General features: G+C 46.7%; 1 protein-coding gene across 3 annotated transcripts in view; it reads right to left on the reverse strand.

Moving 5' to 3' along the window:
- LKAAEAR1 (LKAAEAR motif containing 1) overlaps positions 1–21,246 on the reverse strand; it is a 537,492-nt gene that overhangs the window by 99,040 nt on the left and 417,206 nt on the right. Inside the window, exon 1 of one of the 3 annotated variants that reach the window (XM_068261880.1) lies at positions 13,512–13,540. The exons of the other annotated variants lie outside the window; for them this stretch is intronic. Coding sequence (XP_068117981.1) covers positions 13,512–13,525 — 14 coding nt within the window. The 5' untranslated portion in view covers positions 13,526–13,540. Of the gene's footprint in view, positions 1–13,511; positions 13,541–21,246 lie in introns of those variants that run through there. 3 annotated transcript variants of the gene reach the window in all.

Consider the following 21,246-nt stretch of genomic DNA (forward strand, 5'->3'; position numbering starts at 1 on the left):
TGAAACCCCTTGCTTTTTCGGGGCGGGAATGATGATGGATTCCTTGAAGCATGTAGGGACCTTCCCTTCGCTGAGGGACCTGGCATAGATAGAGGTGAGGACAGGGGCCAGCTGCCGTGAGCAGGACTTCAGACATACAGGTGACACACCATCAGGGCCAGATGCTTTCCTGGCATTCAAGGAAGACATGAGGCGAAGAACGTCGGTCTCTGATACTGTCGGGGTAGGGCATGTGGTTCAGTGCGCCTAGAGGTAGAGGGGGGGAGGGCGGAAGGAGTTGACTGCCCACCAGAGTGAGTCGGGACTTACAATAAAAGTTGCTGTGTTCCTCGACTAGCTCGGAGCAAGGAGTAGCCTGTTGGGGTGGGGGCTAATAGCTAGTGGCAGCCTTCAGGCCCTTCCAGACAGCCCGAGGGTCGTTTGAGCGGAGATTGTTATGAATCTTTTCAGCATATGACCGTTTTGCAGCACGCTGTTCCCTGTTGAGGGAGTTCCTTGCCGACCTGAAGTCCTCCAGGGAGCTAGACTTATGAGCGGCTAATGCAAAATGATAAGCAATCTCAACAGATCGACCTAAATTTTCCAGCCTGCCAGATCGATTGAAATCGATCGAAATCGGCCGCATATCGGTCGATTGGTCCATTGATTTGCAATCGACCAATCGATTGATTTTGATCGATCGATCGGCCAAAAATCGGCTGAGTGTATGGGCCCCTTTACTCACGTCAAGCTACTTCCTGCTTTCATGACAGGAGATATAGGGTTACCATCCTGTGTTTATAAATTAGCTGCTCTGCCGTGGCTGCAGAGATACCTGAGCTGACACAGCTGAGAGATCAAATTACACTTGTGATTAGTCACAGATGAGGGGGAATTAGACAGGCTAAACTCTCTAAATACTGTACATACAGGGTTCATTTCTCTGTGTTTACCTTCTGCCCTGTGCAAGAGTTCAGGGCCACTTTAAGAATATAGTCTTGTCCGCCTCTTCTGTTGGTGCTAGGCGAAGCTGCCTTAATGTTGCTGTCATGTACGCAGAGATGCCTGTCGCACTAAGCCTGGCTCCATTATACCGTCTGGGCCTCTCTTTAATGCTACGAAAACTAAATCCCTCCTTAGAGCGGCAGAAGAGGATGTATTAAGTGTATAACTGGCTCAGGGTATAATTGGATCGGCGGATGAGCTGGGATAATGACTCCAGCAGATGGAGCAGATTCCTCGGGGAGGGCAGGCAGCGGGACGCCCGTCGCACCCAGGCGAGCTGAAACCACGCATAATCCCCCCACAATACAATTTCCTTTTTTTTTTCTTCCCACCTCGAGGGACAGGCCACCCTCATTATCTGGATTTGCCGCTTGCAAGTGCTTCGCTCGCTAAAATGATTAAGACGCGGCAACGCTTGGGACCGCGCAGAGCTCCTAGGCTATTAGCCGTGCCACTTGAAAATGAAAAATGCTGCCGATAATGAGATAGAATTGAGGGGTATTTTGGGCCTCCTTCTAAAGTGCTTCAAATGGAGACTTTGTGGATGATTAAGAAGGACCGACGAGACGCGGACGCTAATTTTTCATCGGTTTAACACCAACTCCAAGCTCAGAACAAAATATCCTAAATACAGGCTAAAGGGGGACTCCGTAAGCGACAAGGTCAGAACTTCATTGGAAATGGGATACTTGTGGGCATAACGGAGCAAAGCCACACAGATGGATTAAGAAGAAATGGGGCCCGAGGGAAGGTAGTAGCTTTGGCCTCCCTTATGGTCCTTTTGGTAATCTAAGGTGGAGGGGTGTCAGGTGGGCCCCTTAACACCCACTAGGCCCTAGGCACCTGCCTAGGGGACCTGTGGGGCACCTGCAGAGACAGGACTTGACATTTTTCCACCAAATCGAGAAGAGGAGCAGCCTTATTTAAAGTGACACTGAAGCGAACAAAAACTCATGATATAATTAATTGTTTGTGTAGTATGGATAATTAATAGAACGTTAGTAGCAAAGAAAAGTGTCATATTTATATCTTCAGGTATATAGCTTTTTTGTAAATTTTTTTATACCATTGCATCATTCTCTAATAATTGTAGTTTCCACAATGCACTCGGCATTTTAAATGATTTCACAGAGCAGGCTATGACTCTGAACTTTTCTCTTCAGAAAACCCATAAATAAAGAAAAAACAATGAGAGACAGTTGAGATAAGAGCTTCAAAAGACAGTACTGTTCTTCACTTTATAAAGTTGCAGAGCTCACAAAAGCTCCTTTGCATAGATAACTGAAGTTTCTTAACTCTTCCTGTACTGGGAACATGAGACTCATATCTGTGCTAATAATGTTCTATTTCTTAGCTGAACTACACATACAATTCATTATATCATAAGTTTATTTTCACTTCACATTCCCTTTAAGTGTAAAACAAGGCTGTCGCCTTCAAGCACACCTTACAAGACTAAAGGCCCATACACACGTCGGATTTCCGTGAACGACGGGTCGTTTGAACGTCCCGTCGTTGAGTCGTTCGCCCGCTAAATCGGGCGTGTGTACAGACTGTCGTTCGCTTGAAAAGAGTGAGTTTGAGCGACCCGCCGGGCGGATCGCTCAAACTCACTCTTATCAAGCGAACGACAGTCTGTACACACGCCCAATTTAGCTGGCGAACGACTGAACGACGGGACGTTCAAACGACCCGTCGTTTACGGAAATCCGACGTGTGTATGGGCCTTTAGCCACCAGCAAACAAATCTTCTGGACACCATACACACACAGATTCCTGTGCTAAAAGGAGATGTGTCTATGGCAGTTAGGACCATTTCATGCACTGCTGTCGAGCTGCATGCACTCAGGCTGACATTAAAGGACACTCAAAGCAAAAATAAACTAATGAAATAAACAATTGTATTTATCTTCTTCTCCTAAAATCGACTTTTTAAGATATTCCCCAGTTTAATTTTATGTTTAAATCTACTTTTTCAGTTGTAACCGTTTTATTGTTTTTGCTCAATTTCATTGAAGTATGCCAGAGCTAAAATCCATGAACTATTGACCATTTTTATCTCTTTCCTGCTCTCAGAAGCAATTATATGCTAGGAAAGTGTTTTATAGTTGTAATTCCTTATCAGTGAGGGTCACACTGTAGTCACTTCCTGTCTGAGTCAGCACTGAGTCTGCCACTTACATACCTGATATTTAACTCTTTCAGACAGAGAAAGAAAAAAAGGAACACAGCATAATTATTAGTGTGCTAGACACTGTACATATGTATATCTCATCATGTCACACGTCACTTCAGGTATCCTTTAACATATCTTGGGATAGCCACAGGCATCGGGGCCAAACTACGGGAACGCCACACACACAATGTAATCTCACATGGTGAGCAGTGAAACAACCGAGCATACAATTTGGCACTGATATGTAACACAGTACCCTGCAACCTCTCTCTAGGAGGGATACATTCTCTGCTTAGTACACCATCTTATTAAATAAAGATTTAATATTTTGAAAAGTAGAACAATGCATAAAGAATATACGGTATACAAAAATTATATTTACAAAAACAGAAGTAAAAATGGCAGTGACACACAACAAGACATTTGCTTCTAAAATAAAAGGCAGTAAAACAGAACTAGAACTTTACCCTGCATAATGTCTAATTCCTGGTGTGGGAGACCGCAATATTGATGTAGATCAGGGTAATCCTTGCTGTGTACCAATCTGCAGAGAATCACGCTTAGGCCCGGTTCACATTAGCGTTTCAGCCAAAAAAAGGATCCGGTGAGTTGATCCGGTCTCCGCTTCATTGGATCCGGATGGCTCTGTCCGCGGCCCGGTTCACATAGTGAAAACGGATCTGATCAATGATTGATCGGATGCGTTTTCACTCAGCAATACATAACATACCTAATCTTCCATAGCAGCCGGCGGTAGAGGCTTCCTCTTCTTCCGCTATGACTACACAGCGCGTCATGTGACTAGTCACATGACGCGGAAGAAGACGGAAGCCTCTACTGCCGGCTGCTACAGAAGATTAAGTATGTATAAACCATCCCTCACCCACCCGCCTGGCTGCTGCACCCTCCCTCACCCACCCGCCCGGCTGCTGCACCCTCCCTCACGCCTCACCCACCCGCCCGGCTGCTGCACACTCCCTCACCCTCCCGTTAGCGACGGCCCATGCCTCTATCCCCCGTGGAACGGTCCGTTTCTTCACCAGTGTGAAGAAACGTTCCGTTTTACAATGCCCCAATGCTGCTGCATTTTTTGTCCGGATCCGTTCCGCTAAGCAGAACGGTCCGGAAAAGTCGGGCCTGCAGAAATTTTGAGATCCAGGGACCGGAACGCACGGAACGTATCCGTACCAACGGACGCATGTGAATGGATCCATAGGTTAACATTGGAACCTTTCACATCCTTCCGTTTGTACAGTATACGATCTGGAAAAAAACACTAATGTGAACCGGATCTTAAAGGGATACTGTAGGGGGGTCGGGGGAAAATGAGTTGAACTTACCCGGGGCTTCTAATGGTCCCCCGCAGACATCCTGTGCCCGCGCAGCCACTCACCGATGCTCTGGCCCCGCCTCCGGTTCACTTCTGGAATTTCAGACTTTAAAGTCTGAAAACCACTGCACCTGCATTGCCATGTCCTCGATCCCGCTGATGTCAGCAAGAGCGCACAGCGCAGGCCCAGTATGGTCTATGTCTGCGCAGTACACTCCTGGTGACATCAGCGGGAACGAGGACACGGCAACGCAGGCGCAGTGGTTTTCTGACTTTAAAGTCAGAAATTCCAGAAGTGAACTGGAGGCGGGGCCGGAGCATCGGTGAGTGGCTGCGCCAACACAGGATGTCTGCGGGGGACCATTAGAAGCCTCGGGTAAGTTCAACTAATTTTCCCCCGACTCCCCTACAGTATCCCTTTAATGATCCTATGAGCATCCATTTTATAAAACGTAGCTCTAGGCTACAAAAATAATTTCCTGTGGAAATACGTTTAAGATCTACCTTGTATCAAATGGAATGACATCCTCTTCTGGGAATCCACAGGGGTAACAGTAAAAAAGGGCGCAGGAGGCTAGTGGACAAATCGGGCGCCGCCATTCACTCCTATAATAATTATGGTTTACTGGGCGCCGAACAGGAAAAAAGGGCGCCCGAGAATAATAAAGTTTTCCAACGACGCCCGAAGATTTTTCATGTTTTATAACTGCTTGTGATGATTTACGTTTCTTATTTCAATAAAACATTATTTTAAATGTTATCCCTTACTGTTTGTAAAACATTATTATTCACGAAACAAAGCGATCAGTACGTAATGTAAATTGTAATATATTTTATCCCTTACTGTTTTTAAAACATTATTCAACACACAATACAGTGATCACTAAGGAGGGTCTTTGGTTTAGGCACCAACAGGGGTGTCTTAGGTTTAGGCACCAACAGGGGTGTCTTAGGTTTAGGCACCAACAGGGGGGTCTTAGGTTTAGGCACCAACAGGGGGGTCTTAGGTTTAGGCACCAACAGGGGGGTCTTAGGTTTAGGCACCAACATGGGGGTCTTAGGTTTAGGCACCAACAGGGGGGTCTAGGGGTTAGGGGTAGGTACAGGGAGGGTTACTTAGGCACCAACAGGGGGGTCTTAGGTTTAGGCATCAACAGGGGGGTCTAGGGGTTAGGGGTAGGTACAGGGAGGCTTACTTAGTAATTTTTTTTAAACGTTATTATACGTTTCACTATTTAAACGGAAGATTAACGTTTTTACAATTGCCGATTTAATGCACATTATTTAATGATTTACAATTTTATAACACATTAATTTTAAACGAAATACAGTACAATACATTTTTAAACGTTATCCATGCTTATCGTTTAAAACCCCGCGCCCTTTTCACATCAGACCAGGGCCGCCATCAGAAATTTTGGGGCCCCTCACAAATCATCAGTCCGGGCCCCCCCCCCCCCCCCCCAAACTGAGAAATGTGCGTAGCCATTACATGTTGGCAGAGCTAGTTGGAGGCTTACTGTCCACAAATTAATCACGAATAACCACGGTGGATACTCGTGATTCAAGTTAGCTCTAATTGCCACAGCTGAGCAGCTAGATGCGGCGGGGTTAATTACCCAGAACGCCGCTCTCCGCCCAGCGTTTCAACGAGGTGCAAGTGTCCGAATGGACGCGTTGCAAGCCTCGATATCGAGCACTTCCTCTTTCAAGCCGGAAGGAGGAAGTGCTCCATCATTTTTTTAGAACCTCCCAGTTTTATTTTCTGTTTAAAAAAGCTAAAAAAGTAGGTTTAATGCTATTGTCTCATATGGTAATGATTCAGCTTTTCCCATAGTCTCGCAGTTAGTAATCATGTGACCCCCAACAAGACAAATTCAGCAATCATGAGGCCCCCAACAAACCATGAGGCCCCCAACAAGACAAATTCAGCAATCATGAGGCCCCCAACAAGACAAATTCAGCAATCATGAGGCCCCCAACAAGACAAATTCAGCAATCATGAGGCCCCCAACAAGACAAATTCAGCAATCGTGAGACCCCCAACAAGACAAATTCAGCAATCATGAGGCCTCAACAAATCATGAGGCCCCCAACAAGACAAATTCAGCAATCTTGAGGCTCCCAACAAATCATGAGGCCCCCAACAAGTAAAAATTCAATCATTAGGCCCCCAACAAGACAAATTCAGCAGTCATGAGGCACATAAATAGACAGCATTTCACATAAATAGGCAGAATGCCCCCTTATTATGGTAGACACCTCTCACCTGGATTCTGACAGGGACCCCCAGGTTAGGTAGTGAGTGACATGGAGCCCTTTTAGGGAGTGAGTGAGTGACAGGGAGCCCCTTTAGGGAGTGAGTGAGTGACAGGGAGCCCCTTTAGGGAGTGAGTGAGTGACAGGGAGCCCCTTTAGGGAGTGAGTGAGTGACAGGGAGCCCCTTTAGGGAGTGAGTGAGTGACAGTGAGGCCCTTTAGGCAGTGAGTGAGTGACAGGGAGGCCCTTTAGGGAGTGAGTGAGTGACAGTGAGGCCCTTTAGGTAGTGAGTGAGTGCCAGGGAGCCCCTTTAGCTAGTGAGTGAGTGACAGGGAGCCCCTTTAGCTAGTGAGTGAGTGACAGGGAGGCCCTTTAGGGAGTGAGTGACAGGGAGCCCCTTTAGCTAGTGAGTGAGTGACAGGGAGCCCCTTTAGCTAGTGAGTGAGTGACAGGGAGGCCCTTTAGCTAGTGAGTGAGTGACAGGGAGCCCCTCCCCCCAGCCGCCGCCGCTGCTTCCCCTACCTTGCCAGGCTGCCAGCAGCGTCAGACCTCAAGATCAGCGGCGACCCGACCAGTAAGAGCGGGCGCTGGACGCACCCGCTCTATATGCGGAAGTGACGTCACTTCCGCATATCAGTGCGGGCGCTGGGTCCTAGTGCCCGCACTGCTGTCGCCGCCTGATCGGGGTCTGATGGGCGGCGGAGGCGGCGGCGGCTAGAGGGAGGGAGCAGCGGCCAGGGGAGGTTGAGCAGTGGCCGGGCGGCACCCGCCAGGGCCGCGGCGGGGATGGGGCCCCCCTGCAGGCCCGGGGCCCGTGACGGGAGTCACGGATGTCCCCCCCTGATGGCGGGCCTGCATCAGACAGTTTCCTTCCTGTGTTATCAGCTGTCTCCAACACATCAGACAGTCTATTAATGTGCTTAGACAGCCTCTCATTGCACACAATGGGCTCTATTCACAAAACTTCTCATAAATGACTTATTTATCACCTAATTGATAAAAATAACACAGCACATTTACAAGCAAAACAATCACTCAAAGTAAGTTGTTCCTGATTAACTTCATTTCAATATTACCTTTCTTACCTTAATTAGTTTATATCTTTCCGGGCTTAAAACATGTAACAAAGACAAGGTGAAAACAGGCAAAAAAGCTTAGTGAATCATGCCCATTGTCTAGGTGTTTGCAATTGACAATAGCTTAGCAACAATTACTGGCCAGTGTCCACATTTCCAGTGTGCTAATGATTGGGGGCTGTTGGCTAGGTTCGTGATCTGCAAACTTGGCTCTCTAGCTGTTAAGGAACTACAAGCCCCACAATGCATTTGCCTTTACGAATCATGACTGTGGCTGTCAGACTCCCGCAATGCATTGTGGGACTTGAAGTTTCTTAACAGATGGAGAGCCAAGTTTGCAGATCACTGGGCTAGGTGATAGTCCAATGTCACTACAGCCCATTTCAAAGGAAATGGAATGCTAATGCATACACTTTACATATGATGGTATATTGAACACAGAGATGGATTCCACATTAGATCTACAAATTAAGATGGCTATCCTGTCCGGTATATGTCACACATGGCTATACTAGAACAGCTTCCCCAAACAAGGTCGGGGACAAAATAAGGGAAGCCCAGAAACTAGAGGATCTTCTGTTTAAGTCCTCAGCTCTTAAAATGGACTCAAGCTCGACTAGTATCTCCACCCCACATACAAAGTGAGACCTTTCCAACAGGGCACTGTCCCTGCATCTACACCACTGTTTCAGTGTGCGCTCTCTTTTTGTCTTCCTCCACTCAATATAACTGTCTTGCATAGGAAGCAGCACCTGAACCCATCACCCTCCTCTCTGATCACTACCTTCAAACAACAGACTGTGTGCTGCACTGTCCACTCAATGGGTGCATTGGCCACAATAAGAATTATAGAACCAGAGGAAAGAATGGTCAATTCACAGCACCATCTATTGGAAAGTGTTTCAATTACAGCGTTATTTCAAGATATTTCAACAACATAAAAACCATCTGCAAACTAAAAAAATCCCTCTGGTGGATACTTACCTCAGGAGGGGAAAGCCTCTGGATCCTAATGAGGCTTCTCCTGTCCTTCTCCATCCCTGCATTAGCCTGCTCGGGTCCGCCGAAGTGCGGTGAGGTAAATATTTACCTTCCGCTATCCTGCGCAGGTGCACTAGCCTCTCTTCCTTCGGGTTAAGGCTGAAATAGCCGAACCTGATCGATCCGCTCTACTGTGCAGGCGCGAGTCCATTGCACCTGGGCAGTAGAGATACGATTGGGCTCGGCTATTTCAGCCTAGCCAGAAAGAAGAGCCACTAGTGCGCCTGCGCAGGATCCCACTGCCAGAGAGGTGAGGCTTGTCGGGGGAGGATTCGGGGGAGCCAGCGCTGGACTGCCTGCAGCTACAGGGATGGGGGAAGCCTCATTAGGACCCTGAGGCTTCCCCTCCTGAGGTAAATATCGACAGCAGAGAATAAAGCCAGCGCTCACCACATGGGCTGCTTTTGAATGACTCATCAACTCATGTGCACCACTTATATAGCTCAGATACACAATCAAACAGATGCAAAACCCATGCAAAATTAAATACTTACCATGCAAACAGGAAAGCACCATGGGAGCTGCTAACCTGGTAGTTACAAAATTATGGAAACAGATACAGGTCAAAGGCTGTGCATCCCTGACCTAATACTACAATTGAATGGTTAATCGCTGTGGCGTACACCACCCCTCCTGGACTAAAATTGCACGCCCCGCATCCAAACAATGCAATACTGGTTTATGGAGAAAGTTTAGTTTCCATATAAATAGTTTGCATGCAAAATACAATCTACTAGACATCTGCACCAACGTTGAGGTAATCTTCCGGAGCAGATGTCCTATAGAGTTGGGCCGAACCTCCGATTTTAGGTTCGCGAACCTGGTTCGCGAACTTCTGCGGAAGGTTCGGTTCGCGTTAAAGTTCGCGAACCGCAATAGACTTCAATGGGGATGCGAACTTTGAAAAAAAAAAATAATTATGCTGGCCACAAAAGTGATGGAAAAGATGTTTCAAGGGGTCTAACACCTGGAGGGGGGCATGGCGGAGTGGGATACATGCCAAAAGTCCCAGGGAAAAATCTGGATTTGACGCAAAGCAGCGTTTTAAGGGCAGAAATCACATTGAATGCTAAATGACAGGCCTAAAGTGCTTTCAAACATCTTGCATGTGTATACATCAATCAGGTAGTGTAATTAAGGTACTGCTTCACACTGACACAGTCAGTGGCGGGTTCACTAAACAGAACAGGTATACAGTGGCGGGTTCACAGAACAGGTATGCAGTGGCAGGTTCACGGAACACAACAGGTATGCAGTGGCGGGTTCACTGAACAGGTATACAGTGGCGGGTTCACTAAACAGAACAGGTATACAGTGGCGGGTTCACTAAACAGAACAGGTATACAGTGGCGGGTTCACAGAACAGGTATGCAGTGGCAGGTTCACTGAACACAACAGGTATGCAGTGGCGGGTTCACTGAACAGGTATACAGTGGCGGGTCCACTGAACAGAACAGGTATACAGTGGCGGGTTCACTGAACAGGTATACAGTGGTGGGTTCACAGCACAGGTATGCAGTGGTGGGTTCACAGAACAGGTATGCAGTGGTGGGTTCACAGCACAGGTATGCAGTGGTGGGTTCAATGAACAGGTATACAGTGGCGGGTCCACTGAACAGAACAGGTATGCAGTGGCAGGTTCACTGAACAGGTATGCAGTGGTGGGTTCACAGCACAGGTATGCAGTGGTGGGTTCACAGAACAGGTATGCAGTGGTGGGTTCACAGCACAGGTATGCAGTGGTGGGTTCAATGAACAGGTATACAGTGGCGGGTCCACTGAACAGAACAGGTATGCAGTGGCAGGTTCACTGAACAGGTATGCAGTGGTGGGTTCACAGCACAGGTATGCAGTGGTGGGTTCACTGAACAGGTATGCAGTGGTGGGTTCACAGCACAGGTATGCAGTGGTGGGTTCACAGCACAGGTATGCAGTGGTGGGTTCACAGCACAGGTATGCAGTGGTGGGTTCACAGAACAGGTATGCAGCCAGACAGGAACAAGTTAAGCCTAACTAATCTTTCCCTGAGAGACAGTCTGCAGCAGCTCGCCCTACTCTCACTAACGCAGGCAGCACACGAGTGACTGTAATGGCCGCCGCTGCCTGCCTTATATAAGGGGGGGTGGGGCTCCAGGGGCTAGTGTAGCCTAATTGGCTACACTGGGCCTGCTGACTGTGATGTAGAGGGTCAAAGTTGACCCTCCATGTGCATTATGGGGCGAACCGAACTTCCGCAAAGGTTCGCCTGCGGGACGAACGCGAACCACTGAAGTTCGCATTGAACCGTTCGCAGGCGAAGCGTTCGGCCCAACTCTAATGTCCTACACTATCTAACCTAAGTTAAAAGCATATGTCCTTACCCTGGCAGCAGCTAAGCAAAAATGTGTAACTTACATTCAATATGGACAGCAGAGACTAAAGCCAGCGCTCACCACATGGGCTGCATTTGAATGACTCATCACCTCATGTGCATGCAAACTATAATGGAAGTTATACTTTCTCCATAAACCAGTATTGCATTGTTTGGATGCGGGGCTTGCAATTTTAATTCAGGAGGGGCGGTGTACGCCACAGCGATTAACCATTTAATTGTAGTATTAGGTCAGGGATGTGCAGCCTTTTACCTGTATTTGTTTCCAAGGTAAGTATCCCACAGAGCGTTTTTGTTTTTTTTTTAAATTACAGAGTTTCTTTAAAAAACAGGAATAATAAACTCCTTTTTGGCTATCCTTATCAAGGTACAAATTATATAAAAATAAAACTAGGCTACCTGATCTGGGGGGCTGGGCGAATCAGGTAGCTGCCATCCCCGCCACTCTCCGTCACTCCGTTGGCCTGCTAGGCCCACTTCCACTTTCATGACCTCTGGGGTCACAATGCTGGAAGTAGAGAGATCTCTCTCTCCCAGCGAGCAGGGAGGCGGGGGGAGTAGCAGGGGGTGCGGCCAGGGAGAGAGAGCTGCCCAATGGCAGCTCTGGAAAGCCTGCAGGAACACCTCTAGTGGGCGTTTTAAAATAGCACCAAATATTGTCGCTAATTTCAGGGGGGCTATAGCATGGCGGGGGGGAGGGGGGTGGTAGAGGGCAGTGGCTGGGGGACACAGAGGCATGTCATCAGACAGAGAACATGCCTCTGTGTCCCCCCAATGAACCACCTCTGGTTCTCTTTAAACATACAATCTAACCTACTAAAGTTCATATCTTCATGGAGCAGCATACAATAGTGCAATGGAGTGCAGAATAGAATGATACTACACCGGGTCCGCAGCATCCAGGAGGAAGTCCGGGAAACATCCTGAGGTTTGCCCTCCAAGTATCGCAGGAGTCCACACTCGCCTTCTCAAGGGCTTATATCTATACTATACATGTGATGCGCCTGCTTACTTCGTAGATGGGGAAAAAAGCGATTCACCTTGCCAGTAGTAAAGATACCAACACTGTTGCTTGCAAATTTTCACCAAAGTTACTTTCTCAGCGAAAAATGCTATTTTCGATTTCAAGAAAATATTTGCAAAAATACAGTGTATTTTGCATTATTGTGAATGAAAATGATTTTTTTCCTTGAAATGCAAAAAAAACGCGAGACGCAAAAAATTATTTTTACCACGAAAAGTGCAAAACTTGTTTATTTTTAGTAGCGAAAAATGCAAAAAAAAACAAAAAACCCCAAACTTTTTACAAAATGATTTTCAATGGAAGGTCAAATTTTACATCATTTTCACAGAAATTAATGCAAAAAGAATATTGGCATTTTCGCTCATCACTGAATGCCAACATCTGTGATAAATGTAGGAAAAGGAAATATTTTCAAATAGGCAAACATTGACCAAATAATTCCTAAAGTAATATTGAAAAAATAAGAAATTTTATTAATTTCATTTACCAAAGTTCCCCTTTAAATATTACATTGATTTCTACACACCTATAAATAACTAGTAGACCTAAGCCCATTTCAAAACGGGCTCTAGGTCTGTGTTGAATCCCCTCCCCTCTCCTCTACTCCCCTCCCCTTCCTTCCCTCTCACTCTCCCCGTGAACGCCACAGTCACCACGCATGCGCACACCCGCCGCCCGCCCGTCCTCACTCAGCTCTCCTCAGTCTCTGCGTCCCTCCCTGCACATACGCAGTAGCGCAAAACACAGGACACACACAAACAGGAAGTGCAGGGATGGGACGCAGAGACAGTTAGGTTTTATTATAGAGGATAAGACCTGAAAATAAGAGGGGCACAAGGTGGGCAGCTGCATTTTACTGCACGCTAATAGCAACAGCATCCTCAAGTAATATACTGGTGAGTTTTTGTGTTTTTTAGACCATCATAGCAAAAATTTGCTAAAATGAACTATTAACTGAGGGGTTTTTATGTTGCCATAGAAACGGCCTCCTGAAGTAAACTAATAGTAACTAATGCCTTTATAAGTTACCGTAACTAAAGTACCCTGATATTCAGCGGTAACCAATAAGATGCTAATTAGTTTGAGGCGATAAAGATTTTTACACTAATTGATGTAAATTTATGCAGATTGGCAATGGACCCATCCAGAAAAGGATCAAGATGAGAAGGGGCCCAATGCAAGTTACTAGGAATCGCTCCCTCCTTCCCTATGCAGAGTGCTGATGAGAGTGTAAATGAGAGGTTACTCACTTAGCTCTTGGCATTCCACTGATGAGATCTTCCTTCAGTCTGGGGCACCATTAGCTACTTCATACTGCGGGTACCTTTGGCTACCTAATGCTAAGGGGCACCTGTAGCTGCTTATGACAGGCAAGGGAAGTAAGAGAGAAGTGACAGCTGGGCCAGCCAGGTGGTGCGGTTCGGCCGGAGTTTGTAGGTTTATGGAGGGCAAAGGCTACGGTGCCAGGACATCTGTGCCTATAGGCTCCTGTGATATAAATCTGGGCCTGACTGGAATGGTGATCAGAAAGGGGACAGGGGATTATCTAGGCTTTCCTCTACCCAGCTAAGTACCCGTTCAGGACACTTTTTATTCACTACAGGTACACTTTAAATAAAAGAAATATGTTGCAGGGAATACTGTGGAAGGACTAGGGGACCACTAGACTACCAGATAATCTGATGGGGGGGGGGGGGGGGGGGGCACTAGACCACCAGGAAACCCTGTGGGGGATGGGGGAGCCAGGAAACCCTGTGGGGGATGGGGAAGCACTATACCACCAGGGAATCCTGTGGGGGGTGACAGGACCACCAGGGGATATTGTGAGGGGATGGGGGACCACTAGACCACCAGGGAATACTGTGGAGGGATGGGGGACCACTGGACCACCAGGGAATCCTGAGGGAGGATGGGGGGGGGACCACAAGACCACCAGGAAATACTGTGGAGGGATGAGAAGACCACCAGGGAACACTGTGGAGGGATGAGAAGACCACCAGGGAATACTGTGGAGGGATGAGAAGACCACAAGACCACAAGAGAATACTGTGGAGGGATGAGAAGACCACAAGGGAATATCGTGGAGGGATGAAAAGACCACAAGACCACCAGGGAATACTGTGGAGGGATGAGAAGACAGCAAGACCACCAGGGAATATTGTGGAGGGATGAGAAGATCACAAGACCACCAGGGAATATTGTGGAGGGATGGGAAGACCACAAGACCACCAGGGAATACTGTGGAGGGATGAGAAGACCACCAGGGAACACTGTGGAGGGATGAGAAGACCACCAGGGAATACTGTGGAGGGATGAGAAGACCACAGGACCACCAGGGAATATCGTGGAGGGATGAGAAGACCACAGGACCACCAGGGAATATTGTGGAGAGATGAAAAAACCACAAGATCACTAGGGAATCCTGTGAAGGGATGAGAAGACCACAGGACCACCAGGGAATATTCTGGAGGGATTAGAAGACCACAGGGCCACCAGGGAATACTGTAGAGGGATAAAAAGACCACAAGACCACCAGGGAATACTGCAGAGGGATGAGAAGACCACAAGACCACCAGGGAATATCATGGAGGGATGAGAAGACCACAAGACCAGCAGGGAATCCTGTGAAGGGATAAGACCACAAGACCACCAGGGAATATTGTGGAGGGATGAGAAGATCACAAGACCACCAGAGAATATTGTGAGGGGATGGGGGACCACAAGACCACCAGGTAATATTGTGAGGGTGATGGGGGAGTAGAATAGGGAGGTCACCGGTTGAAACAGCCATGCTCGCCCTCCAGTCAGTGGCAGGGCCGGTTCAACTATAATGGGGCCCTAGGGCAAAAGTAACTTTGGTGGCCCCCCCTCCAACCAATTCACCCCCAGGCCCCCTGACCCGGCAGCCCAGCCTGATCCAATCAGGCCCTGGTCAGCGGTGAAAAAGAAAGGGAATGAGTCATACACGCGCGCGCGTAAAAAAAAAGAAATCACGCATACTGCACGTGTAGACAGGCATTAAACCAGCATCACAATGTCACGAGTCCCCAGATGCATCTTCTGTGAAGTAACCGCGAGCAATCCGATTCTGCTGCTCTGTTAGAAGCTGATGAGCGTGAGTAGAGTCTCGCTTGTGCGATTACCCAACAAGTAACTCTGCTGATAACAACAACATAGCACCTTTCACAATACAGTAACACACACACAAACACCATCCGGCAATATCCAGCAAGCCTGACAGACAAGCCAACTAACTTGGCTTGTCAGCTGGGCTGTCAGGCTCCGACAGTTAATTAATGAACAATCTTTGTTGATGATGTTGTTCCCCATCTGTAGGTTAATTTGAGTTTATGCCCAGAGCAGCAGTATAATTATGACAGTGCCTGATCACTGGCTTTCTTTATCGGTGACAATGACGACCATAAATTTAAATGTAGATGCCAGGTCTGAGTGCGCGTGTGGAAGGGTGCCAGGAAATGTGGGTGCCCAATTTCAGCCAGTAGAATATCGGTAAAATTTACTGATCTTCTACGTTTTTTAAAGTGTAAATAATACCAATATTTTACTACAACTTAAAGGAACGCTATCAATAACCAAGTGTTCTAAAATGACAATGTACAAATAATGTCTACTGTAAGTAGCAGTGTAAACATTTTCCTACTTTTCATGTTACATATCAGAGGCAAAAGCTTTAATTTGTTGTGTGTAGATTTTAGCTGCATTGGGATGATTAATTTGCAAATGCGAGTCTGTGCTTCATTATTACACACTAAGTCCTGTTCTTTGCATGTGAAACTACAGTTATATAAAAAGCCTAAGGAGTCAGGTTTAACCTCCCTGACGGTAAGTCCCCAGCTGAGCTCGGGGTAAGCCGCCGCGGTGGATTTCTCAGGCCCTGGTGGGCCGATTTGCATAATTTTTTTTTGTTACACGCAGCTAGAACTTTGCTAGCTGCGTGTACATACCTATAAGTATAAGTTAAGGTAAAGCGCTCAACATCACATACACATTTTCCTCCACTGATGCACAGAACGTTAAATATTAGTCCTCCTAAAACTAGGGCCTGAACTTGGGCTAGAGACAGCACAGCACAGCACTATTACAATACAAATGCACAGCATTAAACATCAATAGTCCTCCTATGGTAGGAAATTAAATAAATCCACATACACAGCAACAGCTATAAATAGTCCTCCTGTGGAAAAACCTAAACAGTATCCTATTATATAAACAATAAAGTCCATATAGCACCATAGGATCCAAAGCAGTCCACTTATTCCTTACAGCCACATTTTCTTCCCATTTAGTGTAAGACTTAGCTGAAATACTCTTACCAGAAGGTATGGCTGATTGATTCACAAATCAGCAAATAGGGCATATATAGATTGCAGCTCCTCGTATTCAGGTCCCCTTCTTCCTAAGTGACACTCAGAAACACAGGAATAACATAGCGTTTGAGTTTAGGTTTTTCCACAGGAGGACTATTTATAGCTGTTGCTGTGTATGTGGATTTATTTAATTTCCTACCATAGGAGGACTATTGATGTTTAATGCTGTGCATTTGTATTGTAATAGTGCTGTGCTGTGCTGTCTCTAGTCCAAGTTCAGGCCCTAGTTTTAGGAGGGCTAATATTTCACTTTCTGTGCATCAGTGGAGGAAAATGTGTATGTGATATTTGGATGAGGGCAGTTTCAGTGCTGTGGTGTTTCCTGAAGCCAGACTGGAATGGGTTATAACTGTTGTTTTGTAGGATTTTGGCTTCCAGCTGGAGGTAGACAGCTTTTTCAGTTAGCTTGCCCAGAAAGGGGAGGTTAGAGACAGGTCTGTAGCTGGTCATTGCATCAGGGTCCATGGAGGGTTTTTTGAGGAGAGGCCTGATGATTGCTTCCTTCAGTAAAGCAGGAAATATCCCTGATTGTAAGGAACAGTTAACAATTTTGAGGAATACCGGTACGAACAGGTCGGGGCAGTTCAACATGAACTGTGTTGGGCCAGGATCCAGGTCACAGGTAGTTAGGCGGACGTGAAGGAGGATGCTTGATGTGACTTCTTCATCAATTTCTTTGAAGTTTGACCAAGGTGTTACGTTGTCTCTGCTAATGGTCTTCGGCGCTATATTAGGCTCAGATGCTGTAAGTTGGATGGCGGACCTTATAGCGGAGACTTTGTCTGTGAAGAAATGGGCAAGTTGGTCATAGAGGTCCTTTGAAGACTCGATATTAAGTTTTTGACATGCCGGGTTGCAGAGTTTTTCCACTGTGCGGAACAGATGGGCTGGTTTGTTAACTGCATTTGCAATCTCTTGTGATAGAAAGGATGATTTTCTTCCCGTGATTACCTTTTGGTAGTTCTTCAAGTGGAGGATTAACTCATGTTTGTCTTCTGGGGACTGAGATTTGCGCCACAGTCTCTCAAGTTTTCGGCCTTGTCTTTTCAGCTCTTTTATGGCGTTATCAAACCACTGTGCATGGTGGTGTGGAGTAAGATATTTGGTGCACAGAGGAGCAATGGTCTCAAAGGTGGAGGACACACATTTGTTGTATTTAAACACCAGAGTATCAGGGTCCAAGCTGGATTCAGTCAATTCATCAAAGCTAAGGTTATCTTGGATATGTTGAGGTGTTAGCCCTTTTAAGCGGCAATATTTTATTTCATCTACTATTCTTTTGGTTGAACTAACACATACTATGCTATCTGGGCTCCAGTTGTCTGTGTTTTTTCTCATTGGGGTGTCCTGGCACCCCATCCCTTCCAGATAGTGATTTGATTGATGCAGCACATTTTCTGAGTTTGTTTCAAATCACCTTTTTAAAATACATTTCTTTCCGTTTGAATTGCACTTTAAAAAAAAAAAATAAATCTGTGTGATTACCTTTTGGACTTACACGACAATAACGATCGGAAGTACCTTGCGAACCTGCCGATTGTACCTTCTGGAGCAGACAAATCACGCGGCCGATCTCTGCTTGGCTGGCTCATTCACTTCAAACGTGCCTTTAATCATCCATTTACTGCTGCCGTTTTCTGATCTTTAATAATCTCTTCTTTCAGTCTGTCATATTTAAGGAACACACAGCTGTATGTGTGTTCAAGTGTCCTCTATATCGTGTAATTCCTCTTATGCCTCCTCGCTAGTGCTTTCAAGTCGCTATCTCTAAATCAATCACCTCTTTGCATATCCCGCTCTCAGCGCAATGGGGAAGAGTCGCCAGCGGGCTCTGATCTCCGAGCTGCCGTTTATTTATCCCGAGGGCTAGAAAACCGATCGCACTTTTGCTTCTCACCTGTGAAGTGCAGCTTTCTGAGATATATTAAAGGAAGAGGGCGTGGCTTTGTTGTAAGTGCCAGCTTGAACTGTGCCTTGGGCTGTTGAAGGAACCCTGAGCAGGACCCAAAAATGCCATAATGAACTTACCTCCCTCAGCGTCCTCTGGGCTCCCTCCGCTCTTCCACCGGCGGCTCCGTTAGCCGTGTGACTTCGCCTTTAGCGCACCCGTCTTGCACGCACGTCACTGTGAGCGTTCTGTGCATGTGCAGTTCATTCTTTTGAGAACTGCGTTTTCGCAGAACGCACATGCCAATGGGCCAGCAAACGAGACGGGTGCACGGAGGGGGCCATGCATGTGCAGATGCGCACAACTTGGGCAAAATTGCGCGGCTAATGGAGCCACCAGCGAGAGAACGCAGGAAGTACGAAGGACGTTGAGTGTTGTCATGGACTACGAGGGGTTGGAGGAAGTCCCAGGTAAGTTCATTATGGCATTTTTGGGTCCTGCTCAGGGTCCCCTTTAAAGGACAACTGTTAATAATAAAGTAATAACAAAAAATGGAGGTGGGAGGGGTTTGTTTGAGCACCCAGAGCCTGCTCCCTCCATTTATGTGAAGTAAATTCGCCACGGGAATCCTTTAAGAATTTCACTTACATACTATGCCTATATACCCGTAGGGAACTGTTTTTCAGGTGGTTCTCGGACCAACCTCTCACTAAAAGATCCTGGTCCAAAAGGGTTAATAAAGCCATGGTGTGGTACAAATTAACATACCTGAATAGGAAATGGCCACTGAAATGTGAAAAAAATTTGGCTTCAATGGTCTGAATATATGTTCTCTCATACACCTGATGATGATGTCTGATTTTGTATCATGATATACCCAATGTGGGGTTTTACCCCTTGTTATACTGATTTTCTCTTTCTGATCGCACGATGCACTTAGGATGGGGGGTGGACAAGGTGGGGTTGGCTTGTATGGGTTATGTTGAATGTTTAGGTGGTTCTCCACCAATGCTGTTCATTTAAGTATTTCACTTATGATCGTATGCACAATACGCAATATCGTATCTATGGAAAAAAATAATCTGTATTGATCGATAGATAAATGAAGAATGATCGATACAGAAATTGTTCCGGATCAACTTAACCCGTCAGTTTTTGAAAATATAACCATTCACTAAATATTGTAACGCCCGTAGGCACCTTTAAACAGATGTATTTCAAAACAGCAAGAAATATGTAAATAAGATAATTATTGTATTTAAATAAGGAACATATTTTTCCCATTCTCTTTTTTTTTTTACTAGGCTAAGGGCCTACAGACTAAGGTGGCGGTCGTCTCTTAATTACCGCGGTTCCCGGGAGACATCTCCTTATCACGCTTTACAGTGACAGGCGTCTCTTGCAAGCGGTAAATCCTCACCGACGTCTCCGGGATATTTGCCCGGATCAGCATTCCTGGCGTTTTCCTTTGCTGCCGGCTGACCGGACAAGTCTCTTGGTGACTATTTATGCAGAGGGATTCGGTATAATTGCAGCGCAGCTGGAGGAGGGGAGGCGTGTCCTGATTGCGGAGTATCCTGATCGATGTCTTTTGTGGGTTTATAAGCCGATGGATGTCTCTTGATTGCTATTTGTCCCGAGAGGCCACCTCCCTACATTGCTGCATATCCCAGAGACAGTTACTGTTTTCACTTATTCAGCGCAGCCATGAGAAGTATGTGAAGGTGGCTCTCCTCTCAGCCTTGTGTGCAACCAACTCTACACCCCCCATATCTCCCCCCCTCCCGCACTTTGCCTCCCCCTCCTGATCTCCCTACTCCCCCAGTCTCCCCCCTCCATGTCCATATCTCTTGCCGGGCCATAACTACAGGGGAGCAGCCACTGCAACAGGGGGGCCCAGAGCAGTAAGGGGGCCCTCCTACAACTTCACTCCCTCTGATAAAGGGCTCCATCCTTCAGATCAGGTGTTTTGTGGCTACACTTGTTAGGATGACCACACTTATGACACTGATGAGATGGGCCCCCAGGCTGTGAGGATGGCCAGGGGAAGGAAAGGGAAGGGGGTGTGAACAGTAGGGGGGCACCATAAAGGTTTTGCTGTGGCATCTATGATTTCTAGTTACACCTCTGCTTTCTTGCTTTAAAAAAGACCCATTTAAAAAAAAATACAAAAAATATGATGAAAAACGTCAAAATCAGAGAATGGGCCAGATTCACACATCGCCATTAATATTGCCATGAACATACAGTGCATGTAGTATTACTGGTACCGACAGCTGCGGAGTACGGCGTGTTGCCTAGTTAGCGTGACCCGCAGTACACGGATAACGTGAGCGCTGCTACTGCACCATGCATTGCGCTACTTGCGTAACACATGTTTCCTAGCAACACACGCTACTGAGGTAACAAGAGTCACGCTAATTGCTCAACAGAGCGCGGTACTGTGCTGAAGTCAGTGCCGGTAGTATTGCGTGTGCCGTCTGCCAATATTAAGGGCACTGTGTGGGTTAGGGTCCAAGATCTGCAGTGCAAACTGCATGTTACAATGATGAGTAGTTTCAGAGATACAGGCTTCTGAAATAATGCACCTCTTTTCAGCTTTGGCTTTTCTCTTTCAGTCTCTCAGCTTATCCTATTGGTCCTTTCAAGGCCGGCGATTCCATAGGGGCGAACTGAGCAATTACTCCAGGGACCGCTGTTGCCCCAAAT

This window comes from Hyperolius riggenbachi, chromosome 12, assembly GCF_040937935.1.
Source record: "Hyperolius riggenbachi isolate aHypRig1 chromosome 12, aHypRig1.pri, whole genome shotgun sequence".
Classification (NCBI taxonomy): Eukaryota; Metazoa; Chordata; class Amphibia; order Anura; family Hyperoliidae; genus Hyperolius; species Hyperolius riggenbachi.